Source organism: Lissotriton helveticus, chromosome 6 (genome assembly GCF_964261635.1).
Source record: "Lissotriton helveticus chromosome 6, aLisHel1.1, whole genome shotgun sequence".
NCBI lineage: Eukaryota > Metazoa > Chordata > Amphibia > Caudata > Salamandridae > Lissotriton > Lissotriton helveticus.
The window spans coordinates 332565447-332592664 of record NC_136067.1 but is presented as its reverse complement, the minus strand read 5'-3'; the positions used below and the strand labels follow the sequence as shown (position 1 = coordinate 332592664).

Here is a 27218-nt window from a genome sequence, read left to right as displayed (position 1 = left end):
GGTAAGTAGCACTTAAGTAATTGGTGTTGGCAATGCTCCTACAGCACACATACACTGTTTTTTACTTGAAACACGTAAGTCGTGATGGCGCGGGGCCCTACTGCTAGTGGTAATCCCGAGAAACTGGAAAAGAGCATCAAGTGCCGTGCCTGTTGGACCTATATTTATAGTTGGCAAGTGGAGCGAATACTGCACCCACAAAAAACATCAATTCGCTCCTTGGTTGTGGCCGCATTCCATCCAGCACTTTATTGACTTTCGGCCCCTGGCCCTTCACTGGTATGGATGTGCCCCTCCTCCCCCTCACCAAGCCCCGTTAACTAACCGTCCTCTACTCCCACAAATCCCTCTTCATTTAAAGACGGACAGACAAAAGACATTAGGCTAAAGGGACGGTGTGACCCGTTTGCAATGCAGCTTAGGACATCCCTTCTTATTTCAAGATCGTCATGACTACTATGGGTGTCCATCAGCGCACCTGGGTGTGGGCTCTCACCCTTCTGCCAGACTGACGCTGCCTTCAGCATGCTTGGCAACTCCCCATCTTCTCACCCTGAAGCTGCTGAGGTCCCCCCTGGCTCAGAATAGAATATGCAATCTACAACTATTGGTTTTGCCAGTGCTTGCTTACATTCTGACCAGCTTGGCAGAAAGGCTCTTGGTGCTTATTAAGATGGCTTGTAAAGCAAACAGTATGGATAGGTGGACCTTTGTACTATGACAAAGAAATATGCAAATGTTACTTACTCAATATTTTTAATGAACACTTCTTTTTGGGTTTACAAGAACCACAAAGAAGTACATTGTCACATAATCAACATTGTTATAAATCAGTACAATCCAGGGAGCTCAGGTCAACAACTGATTAAACTGAACGAACAATTAAACATTTCAATTAGATATAGCATGTATGGTGTCAAGGCCGAATTTTTCCCACCATGGAGCCCAAATCTTGTTACGATTGGTTAGGCGGCCCTTGCCTTCTGCCTGTAGGTAGGTTGCAGTTGCTCTTTTTGTAGGCCCCTTTCATCTAGTTCTTAGTGGGTAGAGTTGTTCTGAGATCAAGCCTTTGTTTTCTCTTAAATAGGTCACCTAGTTCAACTTCTCCTTCCAAGCATGAGGCATCTCGCCGTTTTAGCTTTAGAAGGGCCCTCAGATTATATGTTGACCGCACCGAGAAGTACCATTCACATGAGTAGTTATTCACAGGTATTATTGCTTGGGGAAACGACATGGCAGATTGTGTTTGCCCTGCATGAAGCTTTACTATGAGCTTTCCCTGGGAAGCACCACTCCATTAGTAAAAGAGCTGCTATGTCTGATGTGCTCAGAGAAATGATGCTTATTATATATACACCAGGCTGCTACTTAGGCTCCGCCAAAGTGTTTACTATACATTACCTTCTGAGTGTGGATGTTCCAGGTGTGACTGCTGTTGGCTAAGCAGTGCTGCAGCTCTTTGCGGTAGCCAACCACCCAAGCTCCTGTTTACAGATCACTCATGTCAGTCTCTGATGGCTTCCTTGAATACATGAGTAATATGCTAAAAGAAGTAGTCAGTAGAACTAGTCACTGCTCTGGGTTTTCTGATGGCCAGGACTGGTGCCTCCTTTCCAAGATAGCAAAGCAACATCACAATGCTAGCCGACACTGAATTACAGCAAATGGTCTGCAAAACCGCCTTTTCAACGCTTAGATAGTGCTTCAGAAAGAAAAAGTATGTTTCTCTTTGAGATCTGAAAATCCTGGTGCAGTTTCTGCTGATAAATACCTCTTCTTCCTCCAGATTCGTCATCCCCTTCGCAAAACCAACTCTCTGTACTTGTGGCATTTTTTGGTAACCAGTTTTGCAAATTCGAATTTCTTTCTAGATCTGACTTTTTTACTATCCCTGTGGATCAGATAAATCAAGAGGGACTAATGTGATGAGTGGTATGCCTTTATAGAGGGGTGTTGTCACCGTAGCTGGTCCTCAATAGCTATGCCACACATCTCTCTTTAGCCACCTAGGAGCTATTACTAGATGAACATTTCTGCAGCCAGTTTACGACTTGGTGCCATTTCAATAAACAGTAAATATGTGGGATGAAAGAAAATCCATCATGAAAACCTACTGAAGTTAAGTAACTTGTTCATTCTCCAGAAATGCCTGCTACATTCAGGAAATGTCTGTCTTACGGGAGAGTGGAATGAGTCTCGCTATAATGGTATTCTGCTTGGTATGGGGTGCTACCTTGCAAAGAGAGACATTGTGGAACAGTGGAAGTCAGAGAGAACTCCAAAACAACGTGGCGATGGGAATATATTTCCTGCCTTCTTAAACGTTTTTGAAAATCCATATGACTTTTCACAGAGTGGATGGACATGATCTTTGCTGCATCAGAGTGGATATGGGTAACCTGGAACTCAGATCTAGATCTCATAACTCTACTCAATATAAGCAAGATGAAAGAAGGCTGCAAGCAGAGAAACCGCTGCTAACTCACAAACAGAAGTGATGGTTACTAAAAGAACAAGTTCTTTATCTTCTATAAAACTCTTTTGTGGTGGATACTCAACCTAACCATGGATTATTCACCCTAGAATATCATCAAGGCACCAGACTAGATCTGGAGAATTTTTAGCTGCACATCCATCAGGTGGCATCATTTTACTCCGTGTTGGCTCCATATCACACTGAAAGTGACAGAGCGAAGCTGTATTTGAGCAGGACACATCAACATCAGCATCTTGTCCTTTCATTTGCTGCACCCTTAGAAGTGGTACGCAAACAAATGATGGACGGAATGCTGAATAAATCATACATTCACCCCAGTCAAGAGATCTGGGTTAAATCCATCGTTCTTTTGCTCACCATGCCACCCCAGTTTAGACCCAGCCATATGCAAATCAGTCTTGACCCTGTGCCTCAAGGAAACAGTCCAGACCGAACTGCCAAGCCAGGTTCTCCCAGGGCCAGAAACAAGCATCCTGGGACCGGTTTCTGGGTATTACACTTCATCAGCCAGGCTAGCTTGAATCCAGTGGCACAGTGAGCAAGGGACCCACGTCTGGGCATACCCATCCCACTTAGGGTGAAAAGTGCTATGCAAACAAATGATGGACAGAATGCTGAATAAATCATACATTCACCCCCAGTCAAGAGATCTGGGTTAAATCCATTGTTCTTTTGCTCACCATGCCACCCCAGTTAAGACCCAGCCATATGCAAATCAGTCTTGACCCTGTGCCTCATGGGAACAGTCCAGACATAACAGCCAAGCCAGGTCCTCCTTGGACCGGAAGCAAGCATCCTGGGACCAGTTTCTGGATATTATCCTTTGTTAGACCTGGCACCATTGGCGTGGGTCTCCATTCCATTTTTGCTGTTGCCTCATGTATTTTTGCTGGTGTTAGATGCTTTGGGCACTGTGCCACTGCTGTCCAGTGCCATAGTGCAAGTGCTCCCTATTGTAAATTGATGTACTAATCAGTGGTTCCATGTTTGGCTATTTGTTTACTTGTTAGACCCTAGTACAGTGCAATGAGTGTTAGCAGGGCGCGTAAATCCAAATGCTGCTGGTGGGCTTGCAGCACTGGTTGTGCCACCCACAGAAGCAGCCTTGTAAAATGTGTCTAAGGTCTGCCACTGCAGAGCCTGCATGCAGTCTGGTACTGTCATGCTGACTGGACAAGTGCACCCACTTGCCAGTCCCTAAACCATCCCTTTTCTTCATATCAGTCACCCCTATGGTAGGCCCAAGGGCAGGGTGCATTGTAAGTATAAGGTAGGACAAGCCCTGATGTGTGTGGCATGTCCTAATAGTGAATTACAACTATTTTCGTTTTTCACTATTGCAAGGCTACCTGTTCTCCATAGGCCAGAATGGGCTGTAAGAATTATTACATTTTATAATCCTAACGGACTCAGAGAACATGGTAGAAATTCGAGTTTAGTATGCCTGAACTCAGAATGATAAAAATACATCTTTTAGTGAAGTTGGTTTTAACATTCTGTGTTTGCAAATACGACTTTTAGAAAGTAGGTATTTGCTGGTCTAACCTTTCAAGCCTGCCTTTGCTAGGTTGTGTACTCCTTGTCTAGTTTGTGAGTGAGAGGGCTGGGGGATTCCAAGAGACAGGATGAGTCAGCCCAGTGATGAATAGAGAGATCTGCATCTAGATGGGAGGGAGGAGTTGCACCTGAACCTTGAATAGGGCTGTGGCTGCCTTCCACAATGCTGGCTCCACCTCCTCGGGAGAAGTGCTCCAGGACTGTACTTGCCTTCTACAATGCTGGCTCCACCTCCTGTGGGGCGTCTGATGTTTCTGCCCTGCACTGTGAAAGGAAAGGAGAAGTCTGGTAAACAGAGTGCTTCAGAACTGGTTTGGGCTGGGCTCAGGCCCCTCTCCCCTCAGAGAACAAAGGGATTTTGGGGTATAAATATTGGGACCTGTTCACGCTGGCCGTCTCAACTTTATTCTGGGCTGCGTGTCTGCTCTCTTTAAAAAGCCAACATGTTTCGTTGCCTTTACCACAACTTACGGCAACTTCTTCAGGGCCTGGGTCTGTCACTCCACCCTGCACCAATTCACTCATGTGCCTGTAGAAATAAAAAAAGGAAACAGCGCTCTTCATATCAATGGGGCTTAAATGACTGGTTGATTCTCTCTTTGATAAAAAATATATATGTAGCACAAATGTACTTTGTGAGATATCCCCTTCAAAACATCACGGTTGATTTTGTTAATAGTTAACAAAATCGCCACTATTACAAAGTTAACTTTTTTTAAAAAATGGAACGAGTGAAAGATGCGAGATTGATGAAAGTCCATAATACATTTAGACCCCATATGGACTCAAGGTTTGAGTGAGTAGGGATGCATAAGCGGCATATGCGAATAGGGTTTTGAGATAGAAGGTGTGTATGCAGATACCCAGCCAGTCGCGATAACTATGAGGATGATTTTTCAACATAGCCCAGCGGCTTGAACATACATGCTAAATCTGAACTCACAGTATGAACAGAGAGTTCATATAGAACTCGTAAACAGGATGGGGAGATTTCACCCTTTCCCATTGATGTGTGTTTTCTAGACTGACCGGAGCAGTTGGATGAAACTATTCACAACCTAAGTGACAGTGACACAATCAGCGAGCAGGTATAGGTATGCCCTCCGAAGCCTACAAAATGGTAAATCAACCGTGATGTTTTGAAGGGGATATCTCACAAAGTACATTTGTGCTACATATATATTTTTTATCAAAAAGAGAATCAACCAGTCATTTAAGCCCCATTGATATGAAGAGCGCTGTTTCCTTTTTCTATTTCTACAGGCACATGAGTGAATTGGTGCAGGGTGGATTGACAGGCCCAGGCCCTGAAGAAGTTGCCGTAAGTTGTAGTAAAGGCAACGAAACATGTCGGCTTTTTAAAGAGAGCAGACACGCAGCCCAGAATAAAGTTGAGACGGCCAGCGTGATCTAGCTCGGTTTTACTAACTCACAGGATTAGAGTGCATTATCGGTGACACTCTTCTCCGCACTTGTTGGGTCCAGACTTACAGTGCACCACTCCTCGGTGTATAGGCAAGTGCTGCCCCCCTAGCACCTTTACTGTCACCTATATTTCATTTCTTTTCACACTACCCCTCTTTTGGTTGGAGTGGTGGATGCTGATGATGAGAACCTAGGCGGCAGGCGAGTACCTTCCAGCAAAGCCCCCATGGTGTTACTCCCGTGAGGCTCCACCACAACTTTTCTCACCTTTTTTCTTTTCTCCTATTCTTCTTCTCTACCCACTCCTCATACCGGGGAAGGGAGGGAGAGCTAGGTAGGAGACACAGTGGATTCAGCACATCTTCTTTTAATGATATTATCATAAAGGGTGAGCCCGGTCCAGTAAATAGCTGGCCAGATGATGATGGCTACAGCTCCAACCCAATAGCTTTGTGGGTTGGTATTGATCAGGAACAGTATACGCACCATAAGAACAGGTCTTGTGTTGTTGACAGTACAGTGAGTGGGGGACGACCTGTTTTTAAATCCCCTAAGCTCCTCGTTGTAAGCAGTATAAATATTGGGATCCTGATCCCATGAAATTAGATCACTTTTGGACTACAAGAAGAAACCTTTACTGAGGAGAGGAACCTGAAGAAACCGAGGTGAGACTATTCCCAAGCTGAAGTGCTGCTTGGGGGATTGGCCTGCAGTGGTTGCCTTACTGCCAAAGGAAGGAGAAAGGAACTTTGTGTACTTTGCTTTCAACTTGTGAAGGATCTCCAAGGGCTTGGAAAAGAGCTTGCCTCCTGCTGAAGTCTCAGGGACAACAGACTTCAACCCCCAGCTCGCCAGAGTTCTTTTGGAAGTGCCTGCGGCTGTTTTGGGCCTTCTGAGGAACTGCATATCGCAAGGAGCTGGAAGCGCGACTCATCGAAGAAGAAGCGTGTCGCCGTCGCTGTGCCTGCCGTCGCAACTCCAAAGGAGGGTGTCACCGCTGGAACTGTCGCATTGCACCCCATCGAGAGAAGCGTCTCGCAATGAAGAGGAAGCGTGTCGCAGTCGCTGCTGCTGGCGTCGCAACTCCGAAGGAGGGTGTCGCATTGCACCGCAGCGAGAGAAGAGTCTCGCAACGAGGTCGGAGCGTGTCGCCGTCGCTGTGCCTGCCATCGCAACTCCGAAGGAGGGTGTCGCAGCTGGAACTGTCGCACTGCACCACATCAAAGACAAGCGCCTCGCAACCCGAGAAGCACGCCGCTGCTGCGGTCGCATCGTAGATGTCGCCGCTATACTTGTCGCATTGTGCGGAAGCTTCACGCATCGTGGGAGAAGAGTGTCGCAGTTGGAGCTGTTGCCGTCGCATCGCTGAATCAGGGTTGTCACCGCTGCAGTCCATGCATCGAACCGAGAACTTCTCACATCCCCGGAGAAGCGTGCCGCATCTTGACTATCTTCACGTCTTTATTTCTTTGTACTTGAACTTTGCCGCATTTCCCTCGCTGCGACATTGCTTGTTGTGGAAGCGCAACGCAACATAAGGTACATTGACACAAAGTGTCGCATCTTAAGAACTGAACTAAACAAAGCTAAATCTACCATCTTAAAGTAATAGTATTGTGTATTTTTGTCGTTTATGGTCTTGTGGTAACTCTATATAAAGTTTACTTATTATTTTATATAAAACCTTGTGTGGTGTCAATCTGTAGTGTTGTCACTGGGTTACTGTATGCGGTCACAAATGCTTTACACACTGTCTCTGAGATAAGCCTGTCTGCTCGTGCCAAGCTACCAAGGGGGTGAGCAGGGGTTATTTAGGAGTGTAATCCCCTCATCCTGACTAGAGGCAAGGGTCCCGATTTGTCACAAGTACCTACCTGTGCCAACTAGATCCCCCCAAATCTAACACCCTTCATCAGCCAGGCTAGCTTGAATCCAATTGCGTTTATCAACCCTCAGAAGTGGAGCACAATTAATTGTTGTTTACAGTGTACTGAGTAATCCCGAGACCCATTGAGATGTTAAAAAAAGATAACCCCACAGAAAGGGGAAGAGGGAGGGCAGTGAGCTATCTGCGGTTACATAGAATGTCCACCAAAAGAGCTTAACCAAAGGTAAGTAGCTTGTTCTTCTGATGGGTACTTCTAAACACAGATTCTTCATTTAAGAATATATACCATAGCAGTACATCCCTAAAGAGAAGCGTCTGTGGAGTGAGCTCAGACCAAAAAGTCTTGCAGAACTGAATGAGAAAGTGTCTTTCCTGCGGGATCTGGTCGTCAAGGCAGTAATGCTTTATAAATGTAAACCCTGTGGTAGCGGCCTTAGCCCTAGTGGAATAGGCTCTCAGACCTTCCATGGACTGATTTGAGCAGAACACTATCCATCTCGACAAGCTCCTCTTCTGCACATTCTTCCCTTTCTTTGATACAGAGAAAGCACAGACAAAGTTGACCTTCCATTTGTTGATCCTTTGTAAATCTAAGTAAAATCTTTGGAATCCAACCTATGAAGCCACCCCATCTCCGGCGAGGCGTGAGTGAGAGCAAAGAATGCTGGTACATGGTGGACTGCCCAATGTTGAAGGAATGTGTAATAACAATAGGGTAACCCTGTGTCCCTCAGAACCTGGGTATATATATATGAAACACTACAATGGTTCTGTCGGGAAAGAGCAATTGCTTCACAAATAACAGATAAATCAAAGTATTAAGTCTATTCAATGCAGTTGGAACACAGAAACACAGGCAAGTATGCGTTTGCAAACAAAGGTTTTACTTTTTGTTAAATAAAGTAATCTTAATATGCATTTTTGTTATAAGGCCGTCAATATTCAAAGCAAAACTGTGGTGACATATAATAAAGTGAAAATGAGTGCTTATTGACAGTGGTGTAGTGAGTTTAATGTATACAAGGATGAAATAGATTATGTACAAGTTATCAAGAGAAAACATGGTAAAAGTGGTCAGAACAACGGAAAAGAATGTCTCTGGTGAATAGCACAATTGCTTATTGGTTTGGGACCAAGAGACTTGATAAAGCTGAGCCATACACTCTCGTTGACGTTTCGACCCTGACAAAAGCGTTAATAAACAAGTGTCATGGCGGGTCTTCTTCAGGCCAAGGAAGAAAAAGGATGACAGCCCATCATGGGGGTGAATTCCCTTAAGAATGCCTCGATAGTGAAGGCTGCCAAATATCGATGGTTTCAGGAAGACTCAAAGATAATAAATCAATTTAGGGTGTCTTTTGAATCTAGGCCTGTAGTATCACGAGTTAAGAAGTAATGAGCCAGTGGGCGAAACAGAATAAATGAAGTCCCCCAATCGAGAGCCAGTCATAAGTCCTAGCAATGCGTGCTCACTCAAAGGCAGTCTTGAATGGAACTGCCTGACTCTCCGTTACGGAGGCTTAGCACCAAACCCGTCAACAATGTTGAAGGAAGTCACAACTTTTGGTAAGAAGACGCCTGAATCATCAGCACTAATTTGTTTGCAAAAACGTGATGTTGGGAAGTTACATGGACAGTGCCTGCACTTCACTATCACAACAAGCTGATAGAATCGCAATGAGGAAGGCTGACTTTAAGGTCAGAAGATGCAGCACATCGCTCTGCCCAGGCTAAAGGAGTGTTCACATGAGAAATATCAAGACCAATTGCCATCAGAAAAGGCATGGGAGAGAACATGCATGCCAAGCTTTCACTAAATCTCCTCACAACAGGACTGAATAAGGAAGATGGACCACCTTCCCTGTTAACTTAGAAAGCTGAAAGGGCGGATGAAAACCCATTCTACCCCGCCCACTGAAAGGCCATGCTTGGTTAAAGACAAAAACAAAAGGGCACACAAAACCCTTGCTTGGAAGGGGCCAGTGTCCCAAGCACTACACCATATTGGAAATTTGTCTCAGCCGCGGGTATATAAGGAGCATCTGGCAACCATGATAACATCCATCACTACAAGAAGAAAATTGAATACAGTCAATTGTTGCTGCTCAACCTTTATGCACAGAGGTGTAAATTGCATAAATTAAGGTGAAGGACCCTGCACAGTTGTTATGAAAGAAGGTCCTCCTGGAAAGGGTAGCCTGATTAGAGGACGATTGCTCATGCGTTCTGGGCACCATACTCTCCTTGACCAATCGGGGGCAACTAGGATGACTTATGCCCAGTCATTCTTTATCTTATTCAGAACTGGTGCTCAAAGAGATAGTGGGGTGAAGGCATACATGAGTTCCTTAATGTATTCCAGCTAGAATGTGTCACCTAATAGGTGTTCATGCAAAAATATCTGCATGCAAAATTGCTGACACTGCGGTTTTTCAACCATGGCCAAAAGAAGTTGGCAAGTTTCCTCGACTGCTGGAAGACGCCCTGCAGTACCTCAGCATGTAGAAGTCACTTGAGATCCCCCAGACAGCATCTGCTCAGCTCATCTGCTCTGACATTCAGGATCCATACCACATCATTGGCAACTAGAAAGATGCCCTGATCCTCTAGCCACCTCCAGAGACACAAGACCTCCTGGCACATAACCTAGGACTCCGCTCTGCCCTGCCTGCTGCAGTACATTGTGGCACTGGTGTTGCCCCTGAAAAGCTGCAGTAGCATCCACTTGATGGAAGGCAGAAAGTATATCAGGCCCAGACGACCTTCTTGTTTTAGGTCTATGTCTGGACCAGGTCCAGAGTTCCAGCAGGAGAAGTTCGGGAGCATCCCGGATTGGCTGGGAGCAGAGTGCTAAGGTCTTGGAAGATGGTGCGCAAAGACAGAGGGGGGCACTTGAAAATGCACTGCACAGAGCGACTTACAGGCAAGTTAGGTGGGTCTCCTTAGAGGGGGGAGACCGAAAGGTCCTAGGGACCAGGGGAGCTGAGCTGGATGGTCAGTGTTGGGGCCGGGTGCAGAGCTAATAGGTCAGCTGGACGTCATGCGTCTTGAGGTCCTCGTGGTCAGGAGCAGCCAACCTGGAGATGCGATCTCGAGACAGCTGGGCCACTCAGGAAATGGATCTCGGGTGTCTTAACGTCACTCAACAGCGGCTTGCTTCTGGTGCTTTGGCAGCCCGGAGTGGGCTCTTCTTCTCTGTGTTCGCCGTTGGGGGTCTAGTACCCTGGGTATTGGTACACCGCGGCTCCGGTAGGACCTGGTGTCTCCAAACTTGGTGGGGAGACAGGTCCAACCCTTTGGAGCTGTTGTACCTTCTCTTGCTTTGGTGCTGCATCAAGTTCATTGGGGGTCAGCAAGTCGACAAACAGGACTTCACGGGAACGGTGCCTGCGGTGTGCAGGGAAGTAATGCCTTCACTCCAAGGGAGATTCTCGGCGATCTTGAAGGCTGGAGGTGCTCCGGGGTTCTTGGAGTTTTCTCAGATTTCAGGATTACACCGCAGCAGCGAATGTCGAGTCCTAGGAGCAGCAGGCAGGGTTTGGCACCTTTTTCTTCTGCAGCAGGGCTTCAGTTCTTGTGCAGCGGTCTTCTTTGTCCTGGTCTTCTCTTGTTCGTCGAATCGGATGTTCAAAACCGGGGTGCCACCTAAATACTGAATTTAGGGGCGTTACAAGGGGAGACAGGTAGTAGCCAATGGGCTAATTACCCTTGGGGTGTCTACACCAGCTAGTGACCACTTCCTGTGTGAAGAGGCACTACCCTAGCCCAGATAGGACGTCTTTCCACCATTTCAAGATAGTGGAATTTCAGGCGAGGGGTTCACATCGCCTGCCCCCACTCATGCTGATATGCCACAACATAGGATATAATGCACCCTGCCTTAGGGCCAAAGGCCTGCAGTAGGGGTGACTTACCTATATCTTATGTAGTGTATTTGTGGCATGCCACACTTAACTGTGTGAGACTCTTTGGATTTCTCTGCACCAAGATACTCAGCCTGCAATGGCAGTATGTAGAACCCTGGTGAGGGGTCTCTGGGTGGCACAACCAGTGCTGCAGCCCCAGAGGACCCTTATCAGTACCCATGCCCCAGGTACCAGGGGTAATACTTGCTAGGGACTTACAGGGGTAGCTGGAATTTGCCAATTGTGGTATAGGTTTAGGGAAAGAACACTGGTACTGGGAACCTGGTTAGCAGGAACCCAGTACTCTACAATCAAAGTTGAATCAAAAGACAGTCACAAAGTGTGGGGAGGGGTTACTGCAATAGAAACTCACCTTCCTACACATGGTATGTCCCCCACTTCCTCCATACAGTCTCAAACCTACGTGGGCAGCCCCATGTAATGTAAATTGTTTCCTCCATTTTGTCACATCAATCAATGCCCTTAATCCAAGTTACCAAGGACAGAGCCATTGCAGACATCCACAGTATAGCAATAGCCCATTTGGCCACCACAGTTCCCATCCCATCAACATCCTATCCCCCTTGGATCCTCCCATATCATCCAATATCCAGAGGAGTGCAATTCTAGGGTTTTCCTCAATGTGTATCCCCACCACCTTGGAAAGAATATTAACCACAGCAGCCCAATATGTGTCTATTATAGGACAGTACCAGATCATATCATAAAAATCTCCAATCGGATCCCGGCACCAGGGGCATCCCAGCCTTTCACACTTGTAAAGGTGTAAGGCAGGCCCGGTGCAAACATTTAAACTGCACCAATCAAAGCCTTGCCAATATTGCCAGGACCTGGTGAGCCATACACGTATCCCGCCAATCTGCATCACACAACCCCCTCTCCATACACACGTCTCATCAGTTTTTTCAGTGGGCTTATCAAGTCAGGTGAGTGCATCACAAGTGTTCTATAGAGCTTTGAGATCCCGCCTTTCCCCAAGTGGTTCATAAGTAAGCACCTATCAAGTGGGTTGTAATCAGGAACCCCCTCCAAATCCCCACGGTATTCATGAAGTCCATGACCGAGCTGGAGGTACCTAAAAACTGGAAATCAGGCATCTGAAATTCGCTGTACAAGTCCTGAAATGCTCAAATGTGGTCTCGTTCTCAAACGTCCCCATACTTTGTGATCCCTATGGGGTCCCAGCCACTAACGCCTTGTAAGTTTGCTACATGTGCCAGCCACCTGCCTTTGCACATGGGGTCTCGAGTGTTAGCCTACGGTCCCAGCCAATCCAGCGCAGAGCTGCTCTCCACGGCTGAAATACCACCTGGGTCACTTCTGGCAAGGAGGCCGGGATAGGTGCGCCGTAAAGTACACCTGTTAAGCATTTATTTATTTTTTCTTTTCTTGTACTTTTATGATTTCTCATGCCATGAAATCGAATAAAGTTTTTTTGAATTTGAAAATTTGAAAGTACACCTGTCACTTTGTTTAAGTCTAGAGGGGAAAATTCACTCAGATATGCCGAATCTCCCCACCCTCCCATGCATCCATTCATTAATACTATTAACAAAAAGGTATGTATTTCCTCATGGGTGAGTGAAGAGAGAATATGTGGTCGGTCAGCAACTAGGGAATTGGACAAGGGGTTAGCTTCCTTAGAACAGGAGCCCTTACACACCAGATGGGTGTCATGCCTTATCATAGGGCATGATCCAAGTTGGGCCAGCACTGCTATGCCAGACGGGCACCCACAAGAGGGGTCTTTATCGGAGATCTTTTGTAGGGCTGCTTGTGTAGATAGGTGTAGTAGAGTGTATGTGTGTGTTGAGGTGCATGTTAAAATAAACCAAGTAGTCCTAAAGAACAAGTTACTTACCTCCGGTAACGCTTTTTCTGGTAGATACAGTATCTGCCTGTAGATTCCTCACCTTGTGAATATCCCCCTGCGTCAGCAGCATCCGGAAATTCTTTTTGTAGCTTCGCGCCGCTGTGGACCGACGTCACAGAGGCACAGCATCGCGCGCGACTCCGCTGACGTCACCGACCCCATATTAGGGCCACGCCGGCGTGATGACATCAGTTTCGCCCTTTTTTCCGTGCCTTCGAGGCACACGGATGGACCAATGACAGTAGAAATATACATAGTGTGCACAGTACACAATGTACAGATAACACACACAATGCGAAACCAATGCAGGGAAGCAAATTGTAATAAACATTTCCTTTGACAATAAAAATATATATACAATAAGTAAGGTATATAAGAGTGGACAACGGGGAGGCGGGTGGGTCAGTGAGGAATCCACAGGCAGATACTGTATCTACCAGAAAAAGCGTTACCGAAGGTAAGTAACTTGTTCTTCTGATAGATACATCTGCCAGTGGATTCCTCACCTTGTGAATAGATTCCCACAGCAGTCCCCACTCCCGGAGGAGGGTGTCCACTCTTCTATACCAAGAAATCTTGGAGGACAGAACGTGCAAAGTGGCCGTCCCTCCTCACCTCGGTATCCAAGCAGTAATGCTTCGCGAAAGTGTGGAGGGAGGCCCAAGTCGCGGCTATGCAAATGTCCTCTACAGGCACACCTCTAGAAAGAGCAGATGTTGCAGACTTAGCTCTAGTAGAATGAGCCCTTATACCCTCTGGAGGTTCCTTACCCACCAGGGAGTAGCAGATCTTGATGCATAAAATTATCCATCTTGAGAGCGTGCGCTTGTGCACAGATCTTCCTTTCCTGCAGCCAGCAAATCCAACGAACAGCTGGTCATCCAACCTGAACTCTCTTTTCCTGTCCAGGTAGAAGCTCACCGCCCTCTTAAGGTCCAAGCGATGAAGTCGCTCCTCCTCCTTAGAAGGGTGAGGGGGAGGATAGAAGGTAGGAAGGGTAACGGATTGCCCCAGGTGGAAAGGAGTTACCACCTTCGGCAGAAAAGCAGCCCTGGTCCTAAGAACCATTCGATCAGCATGAATGGATAAAAAAACGGGGGCTTTGAACTAAGAGCTTGAAGCTCACTTACCCTCCTTGCCGAGGTAATTGCTACAAGGTAGACTGTCTTGAAAGACAAAAGTCTCAAGGGACATGAGTGTAAAGGTTCAAAAGGTGAACCCATCAAAAATGTAAGAACAAGGTTCAAGTCCCATTGAGGTACAATAAAAGGAGTGGGAGGAAATTTATTGGTAAGGCCCCTGATGAATCGTAAAACAATAGGTGACTTAAACAAAGAGTGCTGGTCAGGCAAACAAAGGAAAGCCGATAAGGCCGACAAATAACCCTTAATAGTTGCCACCTCAAAACCCTGCTGGGCCAAGGAGAGAGCAAATTGAAGAATATTGGACAAACGAGCCCTTAAAGGGTCAATAGACTTCTCCCAACACCAAGCAACAAACTTTGACCATCTATAGGAATAAATGGACTTAGTGGAGTCACGCCTGGCTGACAAAATGACATCCACCGCATCGTGTGGGAGAGAATAGGAAATCAGGTTGCCCCGTTCAATCTCCAGGCATGAAGGTGTAAGGTCTGGAGGTGGGGGTGTAGAACCTGCCCCTCCATCTGGGAGAGGAGATCTGCCCTGTGAGAGAGACGGAGCGGCGGGTGAGAGGAGAGGTGGAGAAGGTCTGTGTACCACACCCTTCTTGGCCAATAACTTGGGCCCGGTCTTGACGAATCTTCCTCAGAACCCGAGGAATCAAGGGTATGGGAGGAAACGCGTAAAGGAGTTGCGAGTCCCAACTCAACTGAAACGCGTCCCCCAAGGCTCCCTGCATCGGAAACTGGAGGCTGCAGAATGACGGGCAGTGAGCATTCTCGTGAGTGGCAAACAGGTCCACCTGAGGCGTTCCCCACGTCCGAAAGACGTGACGAACTACCTCTGGATGAAGCCTCCACTTGTGGTCGGCAGAGAACTGCCGACTGAGACTGTCTGCACGAACGTTCAGAACACCGGCCAGATGATTTGCCATCAATCAAATCTGATGGTCCTGAACCCAGGACCAGAGTCGCAGAGCCTCTCTGCAGAGACACTGCGACCCTACTCCTCCCTGCTTGTTGACATACCACATCGCGGTCGTGTTGTCCGTCAGGACCTGAACTGACTGACCGCGAAGGGAATGAAGGAAGGCCTTGAGCGCCAGACGTACCGCCCGCAATTCCAGAAGGTTGATGTGAAGCAACCTTTCCTCTGGAGACCAAAGACCCTTGACTTCCAGGTCCCCCAGATGAGCACCCCACCCTAGAGTGGATGCACCCGTTATCACTGTGGCCACCGATGGAGGAAGTTGAAAAGGCTTTCCTTGTGACAGATTGCCTTCCACGCTCCACCAAGACAGATCCGCTGCAGTTTCTCTGGAGATCCTCACTGACTCCCTGAGATCTCCATTGTGCTGATATCACTGCCTGCGGAGGCACCACTGGAGTGCCCTCATGTGCCAGCGTGCATGGTTGACCAACAGAATGCAAGAAGCCATCAGACCAAGCAGACGTAGGACCTTCAGGACCGGAACAACCGCTCCATTGTAAAATAAAGGAATCATCTCCTGTATGTCGCGAATCCTTTGAGGAGGAGGAGGGAATGCACGGCATACAGTAGTGTCCAGTACCGCACCTATGAACAGGTTGTGCTGGGAGGGCACCAGGTGAGATTTGGGTACATTTATCGCAAAACCCAACCTGTGCAACAACTGAGTTGTGTCTTGCAGATGATGGAGCACCTTCCCCGGCGACTCTGCTTTGATCAGCCAGTCGTCCAGATACGGGAATACAGGTATCCCCGACCTCCTGAGATGTGCTGCCATCACCTTGGTGAAGACTCGAGGCGCAGTAGTAAGACCAAACGGAAGGACCGCAAACTGGTAGCGTTGCGACCCAACCGTGAAACGGAGATACTTTCTGTGCGACTTCAGGATGGGAATATGAAAATACGCATCCTGCAAATTGATCAACACCATCCAGTCTTCTTCCAGCAGCGCTTGAAGAACCTGAGCAAGGGTGAGCATCTTGAACTTTTCCTGTTTCAGGTAAAGGTTCAAGATCCTGAGATCCAGGATTGGCCAAAGCCTGCCATCCTTCTTGGGGATCAGAAAATACCGGGAGTAGCATCCCTGACCCCTTTCCTGCTCCGGAACCACCTCTATTGCACCTTTTCTGAACAGCGCCAGGACTTCCTCCTGCAGGAGAAGCAGGTGGTCCTCCGAACAAAAACCCTGGCAAGGAGGGTAATTTGGGGGAAATTCCCGAAAGGGAAGAGCATACCCATTCCCCACGAGATTGAGAACCCAAAGATCCGATGTAATCAATTCCCAATCTCGTAGGAAATGGGTAAGCCGACCCCCCACTGGGCCCACATGATCCGGAATGGCGGATCTAGGGCTGCTTTGCTGCATTGGCAAGGGGCTGGGATGGGGAAGAGGAGGAAGAGGAGGAAGCTTGACGGCCTCGAGAACGGGCTCTTTGCTTGCCCCTATATGACCTGTACAGCGTGTTTTGCTGCTGCTGCGGCTGCTGCTGTGTTGACTTGTAGGATCGAAAAGAAGATCTGCTAAATCCTCTAGAACGTCTCCCAAAGGTGCCCCTGGTCTGAAGGCCCAACAACTTAGCTGTCGCCCTGCTGTCTTTAAAGCGTTCTAAAGCAGCGTCTGCCTTCTTGCCAAATAAACCAGACCCGTCGAATGGAAGATCCATCAATGCAGACTGGACATCTGTCGAAAACTCACTCGATTTTAGCCACGCAGCTCTCCTCGTTGCCACGGAAGAGCCCATGACCCTCGCCACAGAGTCTGCCGTGTCCAATCCACTCTGAATCACCTGCCTTGCTGCAGCCTGAGTGTCCGAGATTACCTCCTGGAAGTCTTTTCTATCCACCCCCGGTATCTTGGGCACCAACTGTTTCACAGTGTCCATCAGGGCATGGATATAACGTCCCATCAGGCAGGTCGCGTTTGTGGACTTCAGTGCCATATTGGCGGAGGAGAAAACCTTTTTAGCAGCCTGATCCTGTTTCCTTGACTCCTTTTCTGTTGGAACCTGTGGAAAAGCTCCCGTTGATCTTTTGGAACAGGCCGCCTGCACCACCAAACTCTCAGGCAGAAGGTGAGTGGACAAAAATTCTGGGTCATCAGGAGCAGATCTATACCTCCTGGCAACAGCCCTAGACACAGATGGACCTGACACAGGATTCTTCCAAACCTCTAAAATTGGTTCTTTAAGGGCATCATTAAAAGGCAGCAATGGTTCAGTCACTGAAGATGGTGAGTGAAAGACCTCTGTGAGAAGATTTGATTTAAACTCAGCAGTAGGTAGAGCAATGTTCAATAAACTTGCATCCTTCTTTATCACAACATGGTAAGGAGCCACATCTTTAGAGGGTTCATCCAACACTGAAACAAAATCCCACTCAGGGGACAGTTCAAGGCCACTAGCCACTGTCAGGTCCTCAAATGGGTCCTCAGACTCCTGCAGCTCACCATCCTACAGATTCTCATCACGAAACCTCTCTTCCTCCATCAGCCTCTGGGCTTCACGCCTCGACCTGTGCTTCACATTCGAAACTGTCGGATCGACTGTCGACTCCAACGGAGCCGGTGCCGGCGCCGATCCCGACGTCGGACGAGGAAGAATCCCACGATGTCGCTCAGGGTTCGGCATCAGGGTTGATGGAATCGGCGTCGAAGGATTCGGCGTCGACGACTTCGGTGTGGATGGCTTCGGAGTCGAAGGCCTCGCCGGCGTCGGAAAATGCCAATGCGGCGCCGGAGCCGGCATAAAGGGCGCAGGAGCATAGGTTTGGGGAACACCCAGACCAAACGCCATCGGACCCGTGGGACCAGCAGGAGCCCCAGAGGGGTACACAGCCCTGGAATATATACCAAACATTGCATTTAGGGAATGCGTTGGATCCTGAACTGGAGCCGGGAAGGCTGGGTACAAACCCCCAGGCTGCTCTTGAGGGCGTGGAGTCGAAACAACGTCGACTTCCTCTTCGGGCTGGTGCACCGGAGTCGACAGACCCTCGGGCAACTGAGCCTCTCCCCCTCCAACCACCTCCTCCTCACCTTCATCCTCCCGACCTGAAGGATGGAATGGAACCGGAGATGGATTCGCTGTCTGCTTCGGTGAACCTGGCGAATTCGCATGCGACGCCTCACCCTCGGCGTCCTGTTCTTCCGAAAGCGAAGATACCACCACCTTCTCAACCAGCTTCACCTGCGACTTCGGCTTAGAACCCGAGTCCTTCCTCGAGTGATGTCGGGATTCATGGGTCCTCTTCTTATGCTTCTTTTTAGAGGATCTCGAAGCATGGGCCGAGGACGAGTCTGATCGCGACCTCGAATGAGACCTTGACCTCGAACGTCGAGTCCGCAACCTCGATTTTTTCTTCTCCTTACTTCCTTTAAGCTTCACCACAAAAAGCTTAGCTTCTCTCTCCCGAAGGGCCTTAGGTGTCATCTTCCTACAAGACTGGCAGTCTTCGACGTCGTGGTCGGAGCTTAGACACCATAAGCAGCATTCATGTGGATCCGCAATGGACATGGTTTTGCCACATTCCCCACATGCTTTAAATCCGGTCTTCTTCGAAGACATGTCGAAAGAGAAGACAATGAAACACGAATAATACAAAGTTACAGCAAAAGCTACGGACGATCCCTAGAAACCCGTTAGCGTCGGCGACGCGGAAAAAAGGGAACTGATGTCATCACGCCGGCATGGGCCTAATATGGGGTCGGTGACGTCAGCGGAGTCGCGCGCGATGCCGTGCCTCTGTGACGTCGGCGCAAAGCTACAAAAAGAATTTCCGGATGCTGCTGACGCAGGGGGATATTCACAAGGTGAGGAATCCACTGGCAGATGTATCTATCAGAAAATAATTTTTTGATAGGTGAGGCTACCTGTGTAAAAACGTAGTGGCTATCAAAATAGGCAATGATCTCTGACAGCTCAAAAGGTCAACATGTTTTTGCCATTGTTTAAGTCAATGATGATCAGTTGGCAATTCATTGAGGCAAATTATCCCTAATCTACACAGTGGTTGGAATCCTGGGTCATATCAAGATTAGACAATTACAAAGTAACATAGATTTGGTATAGGTGGATATCTTCATATAGTTTTATCTAAAAATGATGCTGACCCAATTAGGGTAGCAATTCTGCTTCCTTGAATGGCAGCAGAGATAACGCTGAGTTAGCGGGAGTGTCATAGTGAAGAATCCACAGGACAACCTGCCTAATCTCTGCTGCCTCAGGAGTGGATTAATAGGCACCAGCTGGGGTGCCCAGTAATAAAGGCGGACATCAGCCATGGCAAGTTCTCTATCATAAACTGATCGTATGCCCTTACCCAGTGCTACCATAAGAGATCTATTGGTCCAAATGAATTTGCGCCCTATTGCCGCCAAGGCATCAAACCATGCCCTCTGCATGTGTTGCAGATAATTCTGGGGAGAGAATGTGGAGTTACGGATAGGGCGGTCAACCTCGGAGCTGTGGAACCGGGTTCCAGTCTCGGCAGGGGCGCTCAACATTCTGTGATCCTGGGCAAATCACTTAATCTACTCATGTCTAACAAAAATGAATGTGCCTGTCTAACGTAACTGGTGCTCATATGAAGCGCTCTGATACCTTCGGGTCTAGTTTGCGCTATATAAACCCCCTTCCCAAAAAAAACAAATAACCTTAGCAGGATCATCATCTTCAAAAGAGATCAACACATTTCTGCAACTATATTTCATGTTTAGCATATGCCTAGATTTTACAGATTGTGTCACAGGTGATGCATCATGGAACATCAGATTTCTCTTATTCATTCAAACATGTTCCATTCATACAAACAAGGGGGTGTCACACCTTACCTGGTGCTGCTCTTTACTGATTAACGCTGAAGGTCCAGTGAGATGTGCACTCTCTCCCGCTTCTGAAGGGCGAATCTGATAGTTCACGGCTTGATATAGGATCTAGGAGAACATATTTGAATACTTATTCAACAGGAAGCAACAAGTACTATTTTGTTCACAATGGTTGAGCATTAAGACAGACTCATTTCGGAACATAGGACAATAGGTGAATTGAGTGGAATTACAAAATATCAAAGAAGGTATAAATGCTATGAACAGCAAGGAAAACATCTGAAAACAACACAGGGGATGACAATAGTCCACCTTAAAAGGCACATGCCTTGCACATGCTCAAGAAGTGTACAAATCTGATAAATCTAAAGTTATTGCTCATTCTGCAGGGCCAGGTGACTTTCATGGATTTCAGATTTAATGAGGTGGGACTTTATTGATGTTTTAAAGTGCTGCACTTGTTCCGATAGTCAGAGGGAGAACGTTTCAGTGGGTGGTTCCAGAAGGTGGAAGGAATGGAATCTGGACATTAGGTTTGCTTGGTCTTAGAAAGAGCAGATTGGTTGATCGTAGGTGGAGAAATGATGTATCTGTCTAAAGTGGGTGAAAGGTAATCTGGGAAGATTAGAGATATTACATGGGTGTAAAGGGTCCTACTGTTAGAATAAAGGTAATTAGTGCAAGGGCGATAATTATTAACAAGGTATTTCCAGGGAGACTGCAGTGGTCAAATGTAATGCTTTGTCATGGGGAGTAAAGCACTATGCGGAAGGTGCTAAAAATGATTCCAATAATCCAGCTTGCTAACAAGCAGCGAGTTAATCAGTGCCCTGGCTTCTTGTAAGGTGGTGATACTGGGCCCTTTTCACTGAGTTACGAATGGCATCAGATATACTGGCCTGGTGCCGAGCCCACTGAAACCAAACGTTCTACTCTAGAGTCCTCATGTGCTATCTGGCACTCAGGACGAGGAGGATGCATGAGGCTAGGAGGCCAAGTACCACCCGAACCATTCTTACTGACACCCAGGACTGAGCCCGAAATATTAGGGTAATATCCTAAGTTTCTTAGACTTGCAGTAGCAATGGTAAGTCCTTGAACACCACCATTTCCAGAATAGTCCCTATGCAGGGAATCTTCGTTTCGGATGTCAGATATGACTTCAGTTTGGTGAAGGAAAAGCTCAGGATTCACTGTAGGGCAACCGTCATCCAGAGGTGGTCTGCGATTGACCGTGACAAGCCTCCATTGATCAGCTGGTGTTCAACTCCTCACCTATTTCCAACTTTGGAACTTTCTAGATGACACGCTTGGCCAGAAGTAGACTGACCTTCTGCATAAGGATGATAGCATGGCCTGTCAAAAGCTGAGGCAGGGGGAATACTTGGCGGGGATAAATGAAAGACAAAACAGAGTCTTTGAACAACCTTTAGTAGACTTCAATCTGATGTGATGGATTTCCAGCGAGGGAGGAAAAATAAAGTCTTATCCCTTGTTGACTTCCGGGATGACGCCACTTAGCAGCACTCAGAAGCTATTGCTTTTAAGATCTTCGGATCCAGGTTGGTGCCTGGGATTGTTCTTCAGGGGAGGAATCTGGGATTAGAACCATCAGAATTGCAATTTGGCACTTAGTCACAGTATGCAGCAGCGTTACAGTGTTGACCAGAGTGGAGCAGACTCATTTGTACAACAGCAGTAACAGTAGGTCACATAATGGGTCCTGGTGGAGAACACTGTGGGGTGAAATAGGCCGGAATGTTAAAAGCTATATTGGTGATAGTGGTTGTAAAGACCTAAGTTTACACTTAATATCACCTTTGTGTGGTTGGTATTGCTGTGTGCCTCTACAGGACAGGGAAGATGGAAGAGGTCCTTGATTTGTGCAGGGGGGCTAACCCACTAGACTAAATTGAGCTTAACAGTATCAAACAGATAATGCCCTTTCTATATGTTGCGCGTAACTGTAGGATGCCATGAACAGGATTTCTTCCCCTGGTCATGAAAAGAGGATGTGAGAAGATCATGGGCAAAGAGTGGTACTGCTTTTGAGGATCTGGAACCCATTGGTTTTCATTCTGACTGCAGATGACCCCCTCACTGGAGCTGCCTTGCTCTGATATCGCGACAGGCCTTCCAAAGCACCAAATTGCTGTATGGACCTGGAGAGAAAGTGGGAGCCTCAAGCTCAGCCCCCCTAATCGTGGTGTGGATACTGCTGAAGAGGGTGCCTCCAAGCTTGAGACATGATATTGTCACAAGGCGAATGACAGCTGGTGGGACTTTCTGTGGGGGTGTACGGCCAATCAGGTTTCATTCCAACCTACATCCAACAGATTTCTGCTTTCTGTACTTCTGAGGCATTATGGGTTTAAAGAGAATGTAGGGGGAACCTCATGCTTATTTCCCACCTCAGGCTGTGGGCTGCTGCTAAATTATGTCAACAAACAATTAATTAGAGAATGGCACAGTTACACGAAGAAGGCTGCAAAGCTTTCTAATCTATAATCAATGAAAGGTGTGCAGCAACACCACTGTTCATTTTATGATCTGAGCATCACATTTTCATTGCAAATTGTCAGCTCAGTATAAGTTTGATGTCTAGTGAAGACCTTATGAAATCCATAGTTGAGTGATCCTGCATTATGTTTTTCTGACATAACATATTGCATTAAATGTTTTATTGATTTTATTTATAAAGTGCAACAATCATCCCCACCTAGGGGATATCACGGATCTGAATGACTCCCAACGTTCCAGCTGTAAGAACCCCACAAAAAAGATCAGTACAAGAGAGAATTAAATTGAAAACATCCTGGTTTTCAAACTCTTTCTAAACTGTAAATGATAAACGGTGAGGCGGAGGGCATTCCACTGGACGGCAGCCAGATGCAAAAATGAGCATCCACCGGTTCTGGCTTTTGTTATTCTGGTGGTTTTGGCTAAGGCTAAATTTCGGGATTTCAAGTCACTGGAAAGTTTATAAAATTCAACTCTGGTCCATAAAATGTCCAAGCCAGTGCTGTACAAGGCCTTGTGACCAGTGCATAAAAGTTTCAAGCCTGCTCTTTCTCGCTTTGGCAGCCAGTGCAAAGATGTTAAGCACGCCGAGTCAGGCAGATTAATTTAGCAGCATATTTTTGGATTACCTGCAATCTTGAAAAAAGATAGTCTGCCATGCCCACAAAGAGGGCATTTCAATAGTACAAACGACTGTTAACCAAAGCGTGTAATATGTTCTTTCGCCCGGGTATCGGGATCCATTTAAACATTTTTCTTAAAAGTTTTAGGATATTAAAACACTTGCTGCAGGTAGCAATAATATGTTTTTGCATTAAAAGCGAGTCATCGATGATGAACCACCGATGTTTCACAGATTTCTTAGGGGGAGGCGTGTCACCCAGAGAATCTGGCCACCAAGAGGCATCCCACATCTGATGGGCCCCACCAAATGGCAGAATCTCAGTTTTGTCTGCATTTAACTTTAGACAATGGTTGGTCATCCAGTCCTCCACTTCGGTAAGGCACTTATGTAGGTTGTCATGCATTTCCTCTTAATTCTCTCCTAGTGAAATGATCAACTGGGTATCTTCAGCATACGAACGTACTTTGAAACTCCATTTCCTTACAATTGTGGCCTAAAAGGCCACATAGATATTAAAAAGAGTAGGGCTTAGTGAGGAGCCCTTTGAGACTCTACGTTCTGATTTATGGGAATTGGATCTAAAAGAGCCAAGCTGAACTATATACGACCTGATTTTAAAAAAAGGGCCTAGCCTTTGGAGAGCTTTGGAATGTATGCCAATGTCAAAACGTTTCTTAATCAGCGGCAAAAATCCTTTCTTAAATGCCCATAAAGTTTCTCCAAACCGTATACAATATTATAAAATAAATGTTTCAATGAGGCAAGTGTTCCATGTCCTCATTACGAGTGACGGTATCACACACAGAGTATTACCTTTGAGTGAAATTCTGCAACTAACTATTCTAAGGGATCACAGGCTGTTGCCAAGACTGAGAGTTAGTCATACTCGCCTTGCAGTCCTTGTCCCCTCCCACGAATCACTGACAGCCTTGGACTTTACCTCACACACATCAAATACAGACGGGCAGATAGAAGCACCAGGACTGCACGCTCCTAAACCCCCTTGCCCCACACACAGAGTAGATCGTGAGAGCAATTGGGGGTGGGGGCGATCCCGCTGGTGTGTGAGTAGTGTGCGACCCCACCCCCATTTGTAATGTTAAAGCTCCCGCGAGCAGTTGGCTGACGAGCCTGGGACCCCGCACCTGCGCGCCTGAGAGGTATTAAACCTGGCAATATTTGGCAGCCACCGGCAACCCCAGAACACGGCCTAATCCCTGCTGATGAGGGGTAAATACCCCGAAACACGTGTCCAGGGATGGCGAAGATAGCGAAGATAGCAAAGAAGATGCATCGCGGAACACAAACTACACTTACCACAGTCCTTAGGGGCGATCCCGCTGGTGTGTGCGTAGTGTGTGACCCCACCCCCATTTATAATGTTAAAGCTCCCTCGAGCAGTTGGCTGACGAGCCTGGGACCCCGCACCTGCGTGCCTGAGTGGTATTAAACCTGGCAATATTTGGCAGCCACCGGCAACCCCAGAACACGGCCTAATCCCTGCTGGTGAGGGCTAAATACACCGAAAACACGTGTACAGGGATGGCGAAGATAGCAGAGAATCGAAAGAAGATGCATCGCGGAACACAAACTATACTTACCACAGTCCTTAGGGGCGATCCCGCTGGTGTGTGAGTAGTGTGCGACCCCACCCCCATTTGTAATGTTAAAGCTCCCTCGAGCAGTTGGCTGATGAGCCTGGGACCCCGCACCTGCGCGCCTGAGTGGTATTAAACCTGCCAATATTTGGCAGCCACCGGCAACCCCAGAACACGGCCTAATCCCTGCTGATGAGGGGTAAATACCCCGAAACACGTGTCCAGGGATGGGGAAGATAGCGAAGATAGCAGAGAATCGAAAGAAGATGCATCGCGGAACACAAACTACACTTACCACAGTCCTTAGGGGCGATCCCGCTGGTGTGTGAGTAGTGTGCGACCCCACCCCCATTTGTAATGTTAAAGCTCCCTCGAGCAGTTGGCTGACGAGCCTGGGACCCCGCACCTGCGCGCCTGAATGGTATTAAACCTGGCAATATTTGGAAGCCACCGGCAACCCCAGAACACGGCCTAATCCCTGCTGATGAGGGGTAAATACCCCGAAACACGTGTCCAGGGATGGCGCAGATAGCGAAGATAGCAGAGAATCGAAAGAAGATGCATTGCGGAACACAAACTACACTTACCACAGCCCTTAGGGGCGATCCCGCTGGTGTGTGAGTAGTGTGCGACCCCACCCCCATTTGTAATGTTAAAGCTCCCTCGAGCAGTTGGCTGACGAGCCTGGGACCCCGCACCTGCGCGCCTGAGTGGTATTAAACCTGGCAATATTTGGCAGCCACCGGCAACCCCAGAACACGGCCTTATCCCTGCTGATGAGGGGTAAATACCCCGAAACACGTGTCCAGGGATGGCGAAGATAGCAGAGAATCGAAAGAAGATGCATTGCGGAACACAAACTACACTTACCACAGTCCTTAGGGGCGATCCCGCTGGTGTGTGAGTAGTGTGCGACCCCACCCCCATTTGTAATGTTAAAGCTCCCTCGAGCAGTTGGCTGACGAGCCTGGGACCCCGCACCTGCGCGCCTGAGTGGTATTAAACCTGGCAATATTTGGCAGCCACCGGCAACCCCAGAACACGGCCTAATCCCTGCTGATGAGGGGTAAATACCCCGAAACACGTGTCCAGGGATGGCGAAGATAGCGAAGATAGCAGAGAATCGAAAGAAGATGCATCGCGGAACACAAACTACACTTACCACAGTCCTTAGGGGCGATCCCGCTGGTGTGTGAGTAGTGTGTGACCCCACCCCCATTTGTAATGTTAAAGCTCCCTCGAGCAGTTGGCTGACGAGCCTGGGACCCCGCACCTGCGCGCCTGAATGGTATTAAACCTGGCAATATTTGGAAGCCACCGGCAACCCCAGAACACGGCCTAATCCCTGCTGATGAGGGGTAAATACCCTGAAACACGTGTCCAGGGATGGCGCAGATAGCGAAGATAGCAGAGAATCGAAAGAAGATGCATTGCGGAACACAAACTACACTTACCACAGTCCTTAGGAGCGATCCCGCTGGTGTGTGAGTAGTGTGCGACCCCACCCCCATTTGTAATGTTAAAGCTCCCTCGAGCAGTTGGCTGACGAGCCTGGGACCCCGCACCTGCGCGCCTGAGTGGTATTAAACCGGGCAATATTTGGCAGCCACCGGCAACCCCAGAACACGGCCTTATCCCTGCTGATGAGGGGTAAATACCCCGAAACACGTGTCCAGGGATGGCGAAGATAGCAGAGAATCGAAAGAAGATGCATTGCGGAACACAAACTACACTTACCACAGTCCTTAGGGGCGATCCCGCTGGTGTGTGAGTAGTGTGCGACCCCACCCCCATTTGTAATGTTAAAGCTCCCTCGAGCAGTTGGCTGACGAGCCTGGGACCCCGCACCTACGCGCCTGAGTGGTATTAAACCTGGCAATATTTGGCAGCCACCGGCAACCCCAGAACACGGCCTAATCCCTGCTGATGAGGGGTAAATACCCCGAAACACGTGTCCAGGGATGGCGAAGATAGCGAAGATAGCAGAGAATCGAAAGAAGATGCATCGCGGAACACAAACTACACTTACCACAGTCCTTAGGGGCGATCCCGCTGGTGTGTGAGTAGTGTGCGACCCCACCCCCATTTGTAATGTTAAAGCTCCCTCGAGCAGTTGGCTGACGAGCCTGGGACCCCGCACCTGCGCGCCTGAGTGGTATTAAACCTGGCAATATTTGGCAGCCACCGGCAACCCCAGAACACGGCCTAATCCCTGCTGATGAGGGGTAAATACCCCGAAACACGTGTCCAGGGATGGCGAAGATAGCGAAGATAGCAGAGAATCGAAAGAAGATGCATCGCGGAACACAAACTACACTTACCACAGTCCTTAGGGGCGATCCCGCTGGTGTGTGAGTA

The 27218-nt window shown here is 47.9% G+C and overlaps 1 protein-coding gene across 3 annotated transcripts in view; it reads right to left on the bottom strand.

Moving 5' to 3' along the window:
• Positions 1–27218, bottom strand: part of NBAS (NBAS subunit of NRZ tethering complex) — a 2361081-nt gene that overhangs the window by 1453797 nt on the left and 880066 nt on the right. For all 3 annotated transcript variants that reach the window (XM_078647778.1, XM_078647779.1, XM_078647780.1), the window contains exon 35: positions 20124–20225. In XM_078647778.1, the coding sequence (XP_078503904.1) occupies positions 20124–20225 (102 nt within the window). The remainder of the gene's footprint in view (positions 1–20123; positions 20226–27218) is intronic.